At 62.5% G+C, this 8,382-nt stretch overlaps 2 protein-coding genes across 2 annotated transcripts; one reads left to right on the top strand and one right to left on the bottom strand.

The window, feature by feature from the left end:
- Window positions 1–3,746: 3,746 nt before the first annotated feature.
- Window positions 3,747–5,617, bottom strand: MNEG_11330 (hypothetical protein; the record flags this gene model as incomplete). Its single annotated transcript, XM_014040199.1, has 5 exons — window positions 3,747–4,007; window positions 4,295–4,430; window positions 4,843–4,924; window positions 5,232–5,397; window positions 5,594–5,617. The coding sequence occupies 5 exons, from the start codon at window positions 5,615–5,617 to the stop codon at window positions 3,747–3,749; spliced, it is 669 nt and encodes a 222-aa protein (XP_013895653.1).
- A 546-nt stretch (window positions 5,618–6,163) lies between these two features.
- Window positions 6,164–8,104, top strand: MNEG_11329 (Dynein, intermediate chain, flagellar outer arm; the record flags this gene model as incomplete). The annotated part of the gene is made up of 8 exons (XM_014040198.1): window positions 6,164–6,205; window positions 6,310–6,417; window positions 6,568–6,686; window positions 6,916–6,967; window positions 7,176–7,238; window positions 7,423–7,551; window positions 7,865–7,958; window positions 8,043–8,104. The coding sequence occupies 8 exons, from the start codon at window positions 6,164–6,166 to the stop codon at window positions 8,102–8,104; spliced, it is 669 nt and encodes a 222-aa protein (XP_013895652.1).
- Between the last annotated feature and the right edge of the window lie 278 nt (window positions 8,105–8,382).

Here is an 8,382-nt window from a genome sequence, read left to right as displayed (position 1 = left end):
CCGCCGCGGCGCGCCGCGGCGCTGAGGGGCCGTCGCCTCGGCTCTGCGCTGCTGCGCCTGCTGCTGCTGCTGCTGCCAACGGCCCTGGCGGCTGCAGGAGCAACTCGGCATTGCCTGGGGCAGCGCGCTGATCCCAGAGGTTTTGGCACACTGGCAGCCGGCGGCCAGGGCCGTTGGTCGGCTTGAGGGGCTTCCGTGTCGAGGAAGTAATTGGGTGAGCGTGGCGTTAGTAATGATGATGCCAGCCCCCCCACCGCACCTTTATGACCTTCACTTGCTCCACAGGGCCAAAGTATGAGCAGATATCCTACAAAAGGCGAAACGATGCGATCAGGGCCGTGGAGGGGGTTGGCGGGCGCGCCGCGGGGCACCGCAGGGCATCAAACCGGGGCCGCGGGTCAGGCCAGGACCAGGGTGACGAACTTCTGGTGACGCCATGTCCGGGGTGACTAAGGTGCCGCGTTGCGCGCGGCGTATGCGCGCTGCGGGCGGCCGCAGCCTTGGAGGAGCACCCTAGAATGCCCTGAGCTGCTTTTGGAGGCATAGGGCAGCCCAGAGGAGGGCTGCCGGCAGTCTGCTGTCGAAATCCAATATGCCAAGCTGCAGAGTGCCGGACATGGCGCCTTCGCGCGGCCCGCCGCGCATGCGCCCCAGCCCTGCAGGCCTGGCATTCTGCTGCTCCAGCTGCACCCGCACCTGCAGCGCCACCACTGTCACGCAGGGATGGAGGTTTCCAAAGTACCTGCTCGCAGGGCGCGCGACACCGGGTGACGAAGGCAGCAGCGGTGGCGGCGGCGCGGTCAGCGGTGCGCCTGACAGCCGAGTGTGGATCAACTGGCTGGCATTGCGTAGATCACTTGACTCGACTGCGCCCCGCGGTGGCCACTGTAATGAAACATTGGCGGCGACTCGCCTGAGGCGGGCGCGCTGCCGCTGCCCGAAGGCGCCAGGTGCGCAGCGCACTGAGGTTCATGCATATCAGCCGCCATTGGAAGCCATTCTATTCGCAGAGAACGGGTTTAGCACGCTCGATCCACAGCGACTGAAAAGTACTCACAGTGTTGAGCCTGTTCCATCCCGCGTCATATCATTTTTTGAGAAATCCACGCCACTTGCAGCATCCTCGACGTTTTCCGCATCCAGGCCGCCCAAGCTCCCTGCTTGGTGCATCCTGGCCCCCGCCCGGACGCCCTTTCTGCGTGGATCGACTCCAGGACCGATGTATCCACTATTTATATAGTATTGTTTTGTTTGATGTGGCAAACATTCCCGACACAAGGGGTTGCTTCCGTGGGTGACCCGTCAGGTAATCTTAAACGGTAAAAGAACGGCCCAAGACATGCTAAAATAAACAAGTAAGCGAGGCAGAATGTCTGTGTGGGGCAAGAGCTTCGAACCAACCCTGCCTTATTCCACATAGGCACACCTGACTCCGTTTTATTCGTACAAGTTTCTGAGGTCGCACGTATGTCTTTGCCTGAATTTTGCTAAGCTTTCTGAACCGAATTGACAGGATCACGGGTGAAAGAAGGCCCCGCTCGGATGGGAGCTTGCGGGTGCTGGTGATGCCGCGCGTCCTCTGACAGCGCTCTGTGGCCTTCGTCATTCCTAGAACCTGAAATCAACTTATAAACTCTTCGAGAAGGTTGGAGCCTGTTTTAGGCAGGTCGAGGGAAGGGTGTCATCGCGCCTATAGGGATCACGCGCTCCCGTCATGCCCCACACCTTGCACTGGGGCCCGAGGCAGATTAGTCATGGCGCTTGCTGGCCAGTTCGCTCGCTTGCGTGACGCTTGCGTTAAGCTTCACGCATTGGCGCACAAAAAATCATGTGATGGACTTTGTGTGTGGTCGGGTTGCACGTACAGCGGCTCGCAGCGGCCAAGTACCCTGCACAAGTGCACCATCGCTCATCTTCCAGCAGGGGGAAGGCCAGCTGACTGCCCGCGTGACCCCACTTGCCTGCTGAGCACTTTGCAGGTGACTCAGAAGCTACAGACACGATTTTTAGATGCATCAGAACAAGAACAAGGCACCCCCATGGCTCTGACGCGTGCCGCAGCTTTGCGGAAACGCCGACGGAAGAGGCGCGCGGCCTGCCCGCTTCCTGCTCTGCACAGCCGCGGCGACCCTACCTCTTGCTGCGGGCGCCGCCATCGAGCGCTTCCGGCTGGTGGCGGGAGGCGTCGACGGCGTCGATGACGTCATCGAGGTGCACGCGTCAGCACACGCAAATGCTCCCGTCGCCGCAGCCCGGTACCACGGGCGTTGCAGGCAATCACGGCCAGGCGGGTGGTGGTGGTGGCCAGGCGCACACGAGCCAGTGGAGGCTGTACTCAGAGACCTCGTGCGCGGCAAATGTGCTGGCCGCTGACGCCTTGATGGGCAAGGGACCCCTGGCCAACACGGGTCTCAGCGCCGACCAGCTGCAGCTCATCAGCACCGCCCCAGGCGCAAGTGCCCTGCCACCAGTCCACAACTGCAGGCCGCAAGTACGATGCCCAGTGCTGGCGGCAAGCGGTGTGCTGCGCTGCCTGGCGCACCAGCTGTCCAGGCTCATGCATGAGCGCAGGAATGTGATGCGTGCATGCACAGTGTGTGCATGCGCAGCGCCCTGCACATCGCGTTCCACCAGCCCGTCTGTCCGTGAAAAACCTGGGCTGGCCGGAAAGCCGACGAGACACCACTGTGCTCCTCGTGTATAAAGTATGTCTGACCTTTGTCTGACTTGTCTGACCTTGTCTGACCTTGTCTGACCTTGCCTGACCTCACTGATTGTCTGACGCAATCAGTGACGCGCACTCTTTAACCGATTGTGTGGAGGGGCTGGTGGCCATGAAACGCAGCAAGTGTGGCAAGCAGCAGTGAGCGCTGAGCGAAGACGGGTTACCTCTGCTACTAGCACTCGCCCCTGCCAAACGTGACAGAACGCAACCAGAGGTGGCAGTACTGGCTGCAGGAGGAGCCTTTGGCCTCCCTCCTCTGGATTCTGGCCGCTGTGCCGACCTTGCGAGGCCGGCCTTCAGGGGATGGGGGCTGAGGTGCGTTGCATGGCCATCATGTGGCGTTCGATGTGCACGCTGGGCATCCAGTTGCCCAGCATCCGTCCGTACTGATGGCAGCTCAGGCTGCATGCGTGCACACGGCCGCTGCAGGCTTGTGCAGCCGCAAGAGCGACACACCGCATTCTTGTTCTGCACCTGTGCGCATGGGCGCGCCAAGAGACCCTCCTGTTGAAATCCACGGCTCCTACTCAAGCTCCCCATGCCTTCTCAGGTCTGTTCTACAACCAGAGCGCCTCTAATATTCACTGCATAAGCCTGTGCTGCCATGTAGTATTTTCAGCAGCACCTGCACGATACAGCACAGTTGTTGGGGCGGTGTCGGCGGCTCCACTCACTTGCTCATTTGCTGCCCTCAGTCGCTCACGGGTAAGCCACACCCTTCCAGCTTCAGCACCTCTCGTGTAACAAGAACATGCGGACTACGAGTTACAAGCCTAGAAACTTCACATGCAAACATGTGCTCTCAGTTGTGACATGCTGCCAAGCATGGCAGCCTCAGCATTATGCACGTTCTACAATGCTCAGGCCACGCACAATATCTAGCACGTGGCTGACAACTCACTTTGGCGGCAGAGCGTCACACGCCCCCCGCAGCCCATGCGCACGCAGCCGGCGCGCAGCATGCATGTGCAGTACAACCACCAACAATATGACCCGTGCATGGCTAGCTTTTGGCTGCCACTCAGTTCGCGCCACCCGCCGTCAGGAATCCCACTGCGGCCTCAACCAGGGCCTCCCTGTGTTCCTGGGCCGTGAAGTTGTGATCTGCGCCCTCTATGATCTTCAGATCACTTCCTGGCAGCGCGGCCGAAAAGAGCGCGGCGTCTTTGACGTTGATGGCTCGGTCCAGCGTCCCGTGCACGGTCAGCACGCGCGGCTCGCCCCTCGCGGCTATCGTGGCGCATGCGGCGGGGATGTCGACGGAGACGCGCTCGCGGACGTCCTGCGTTCAGCATGCGTTGGAGGTAGCAAACTTTTACGTTTGCGTGAGCGGCTGATGGTTGGCAGAGACCTCGTTGCACCCGCCGCGGCTGTGCCCTTGAGCAACGCAGCATTGATAAGGGACGTTCATGGCCAACAAGCACCCAGCATCTACCCAGTGAATTGCGGCTGCTTAGTGTATAAATGCGGCTGGATCAGCAATCACTGATGTGTTGATCCTTCCGGGTCAGCGCATGAACAAGCTGGATGTAAACGCTGAGCACGATTGAGCAAAGGAGCCATGCGCACCTCATCTGTAAGGTCAAACTTGACCTTTCTGGCGCCGCCGCTGCCCAGGACCGCGGTGATCGTCACAGGCCCCTGCTTGAGCCTTTCAAATATGTCTGCGCCGAACCGCTCCGCGAGGCCCTCGCTCATGACAAACCTGGGGGCGCATCCCAAAGCACACAAAGGAGTTAGGGGCCGACATGTTTAGTGGCAAAGCGTGAACTTTCCGGGTGCTGCACGTGGTTTTCTCAGCTACATGCTGTGAGTCAGCATAGCAGCTCAAGCGTACTGCTAGCAAGTCAAGAAAGATGCATGGCACTGCCGAGCACATAGTTTGTTGCGCGTGTAAGTCGCCAAGCGACACACCACATGATGTGGAGCGGCTGCGCGGACAGACTTGCAGTCATGGAGCCCTCTGCAAGTCGGCACTTTCCTGAACCACATTGCTATGCTGTTGCGCGACGCAAAGGCGCCCGTGCACGCGCCCTCGTCTGTCCGAGGCCGCACACCCACATCACACCCACGGCACCGACGACACATGACGGCACACAACAGAGGGGCCCGCCCACCTGCCGGCGACGTTGACCACGCGGGGGATGTCGCCATGCTTGGCGGCATACAATATGACGGTGTCCCCGCCCTTGCTGTGCCCTGCAGCGGTGGCGGCGCACGGCAACGCACAGTCCTTTGCAAGGGAACGTGGGCGCACGGCAAGGGGCCTGACGCGCGGCGCAAGTGGCGCCGTTTTCGCGGGCCGGCGATACTATTTAGTGCGCGCACGGCAGGCGACCTCACTGGCTGACCACCGCAAGCGCGCACTGAGGCGTGCCGGCAGGAAGCCCGCGAGGCAGCAGCTCGTGCAGCATGCCGTACACCCTGGCCAGCGATGCCTGGTAGCCTGCACATTGCAAATCAAATTGCACGCAGGGCAGGCCGCTGGCGGGTGCCTGTTGCTCACCGAGTAGGCCGACCACCGTCTGAGCAAACTCAGTCTCGAGCAACCGCTTGGCGCAAGCGACGTCCGAAACCTCACCCTGGAAGTTTGCGAACCGCATGACGCCCTCGCTGGCCCCGTTGCCGGCAAAGTCGAATCGGAAGCTGTTGAGCCCTGCTTCAGCCAGGGCCTGCGCAGCAGGGCGGGTGGCGGCCGCACCCGCGGCAGAGTTGTGCAGTTTGGAGCGCCCCGAGGCAGCGGAGGTTTGCCAGGGGTGGAGCCCGTCCCGTGCCACGGCCCCATGCGACCTCCCAGACAGCCGCAGGCACTGCAACCCCCGAGCATGCCCTTGTCATACTTGCATGTTCAGGGCGGCACACTTTCACCTGAGCGAGCTGCGGCAGCGCCATATCGTTCTGGTGTGAGGCGTAGCCATGGCACAAAATGGCACACTGCGACGACTGCGCCCCGCTCCGCACAAAGGTGCTGGCTAGCCGCAAGCCATCAGCGTTGACAAACGACACGCTTTCCTCAGTCGTCGCTGGTCCTGGCTGCGGCTGCGGCATCGCGGCGCCTCCAGCAGTGGCGGCGCAAGTCAGAGCGGGTGACGCAACGTAAGTGTGGACGGCAGCGAGCCAGGAGCCTTTTGAGGATACGATCTTCAACCTTCGCCCTTGCGCACGCGTATGCGCTGTAGGCTGTTGCGACTGCAGAAAGCGCGATCTGTGATCCAGCATGCTCTGCGATCTTGAGCAGCACAAACGTGTTGATACGGGCTTGTTTCAAAAAACTTTCAGATAGTGTATAATCAGACGAAGCCCAGATCGGTGTCATGCGAGTGACTGGTCAAACCCTGCATGGAGCGCTCGGCACGGTCTACATCGCGCTTTTCGACATCACGTATGAGATTTGAGTCATTCTACCGTCCAAGGCCGTGATTAGCTTCGATAATCACCATGCCGCCCTTTGGCAACCTGCTCAAGCGAAAGGACGACAAGGTATGGAGCAAAACGATCAAAATATATAGCTTAAATTCGAGCGGGGGCGGCGCTGCTGGCATATAGCTGTCGCGACGCCGCATTCGATGTCGACTCCGCCGCAGGAACGCTCCCTGGCTCAGGACAAGCGGAGAGCAAAGGACAAGTCGCCGCTGCCTCCTGATGATGCCGCCCCTCCTCCTCCGCCGCCGCCCGGCGATGAGTTTGCCATGGTGCGCCTCCGCCCCTCCTGGTCTGGGCTTCCGCACCCACGACGCCGCACATGCGCCATGCTAGCCTGCTGCAGCTAAGGCCATCACCGCTGCCACCACACCGACACGCTCGCACCTGCATGCACATAACCCAACCGCCGCTGCACGCAGCCGACGCGCGAGTATGTGCGGCCGGACAACCAGCTGCCGCTGTCAGAGGCTGAACTGGCGGAGGAGGTGCCGCGCATGCTGACAGCCAACAATCCCGTTGCGCCCAAAAACCTGGCGCGGTGCGGCCCTGGTTCGCATTGTGGATGCAGCGCACGCTGCGAGCCGGGCATACCAGGACCCATGCTGCTCCGGGGCCGCCATGCATGCGGGGGGCATGCCATGCATGGGCAGAATCAGGGCCCCCTGGCCAGTGTGCAGACATGCGCCCAAACGCACGCGATTGCTCGCACGCATGAGCCCTCATGCGTCTGGGCAAACATGTGCATGCGCGCGGGACGCCACCCGCAGCTTCAATATGAAGGAGCGCTGCTTCAAATTCGACCCCATGGTGGACCAGACGGTGCGCGCCGCAGTGACTAGGCCGTTGGAGGGCGTCCAGGCGGACCGCGATTCCCCTGCTGCGTCAGCGGGGACCGCCTTCGGCCCAGACGTTTTGCTGCAGCGGGCAGGGCAACAACGCGCCTGCGGCGGCAGGCTGCGTGTGGCCGCACTGCAGGTGCAGCTTTGGGCTGGTAGGGACCAATTGGAGATCCTGCGGTGCTGCGCAGGTGCTGCACTATGCCACCGATGGCTGGCTGCTGCACAAAACGTCGGACGAGGCAAAGAAGCAGGTGGGCGTGCGGCGCGCGGCCCGGCGAGCGTCGCCCATCGCGACGAGCTGCGATGCAGCAATGCAGCCGTGCGCCCGGCTGGTCCATCGGCTGTGTGCAGGCGTTCCAGCGCCGGGCCGCACTCACCGCTGCCGCCTTGCCAAAAACCTGGCCGCACCACGCTTGCCCCCACGCGGCCGGCCAGGCGGAGGCCGACCGCTCGGAGGCCGAGGCGGCGGCGCGCTTCCAGGCCGAGGCAGACCGCGCGGCGCGGCAGAAGGAGGCGGGCATGGACGTGGAGCCGCCTGACGACAGCAGGCAGCTGAGGAACCAGGTGCGGCACGGCGGCGCGGCGCGCGGCTTGGTTGAGGGCATCCGGGCCGGCGGGGACGGGACCGAGCTGGGCAGGCTTGCCATAGGCAATCGCAGGCGTGTGCTGGTGGCAGGGCTCCTGCTGGACTTGGGGTGGGGCTGGAGAGCGCAGGCAGGGGCGAGAGGGCGCCAGCAAATAGGAAGCATTGACCACGGCTGGTTGGCAAACACAGCTGGCCGTAAATGGGGGCGTTGTCACCACGCAGCTGCCACGGGCCGCACGAACCGACTGCCTCATGTATGTCGCAAATCGGGACGTCACTGGGCCCTCGCAGTTTAACTTTGGGGAGCGGGCGGCTCAGACCTTCAACTATCCGCTGAGAGAACGCGCGACGATGACGGAGCCGCCGCCGACGGCCTCCGCGTCGGGTGCGTGCGTGTGGCAGCTGCTCGCATGCGTGCACACCTGGCAGGGTTACGACTGCGCGCCTCTGTCGCAACGCTCGACTGCAGGCTGTGCACCTTTGTTTTTTGATTGGAACCCAGCGGCCAGCGCTGCACCAGCACAGCAGTAGCGCAATTGATACGGCCGCCGCGTCGCGGTTCAGGGCTTGATTTCTTGGTCAGCGCCTGCTTGGACTGTGCCCAGCTGTCCTGCTGTATCCATCATGGCGACCATCATAATACTGTACTGCAGGGTCTTGCAGCGCGTGGGAGATATATGATGAGTACATGCGGGACGCCGAGCGCCAGCGGCTGGAGGATGCTGCAAAGCCAAAGGGTGGCGGCAAGCGCCCCTCCACCGCCGCAGCCCCCGGCCACGGCGCAGCCGCCCCCGCGCCCGCCGCCGCCC

The sequence above is a fragment of the Monoraphidium neglectum genome (assembly GCF_000611645.1).
Source record: "Monoraphidium neglectum strain SAG 48.87 unplaced genomic scaffold scaffold02694, whole genome shotgun sequence".
Lineage (NCBI taxonomy): Eukaryota > Viridiplantae > Chlorophyta > Chlorophyceae > Sphaeropleales > Selenastraceae > Monoraphidium > Monoraphidium neglectum.
The sequence above is the reverse complement of the archived record's forward strand: the minus strand, read 5'-3'. Positions and strand labels throughout refer to the sequence as shown.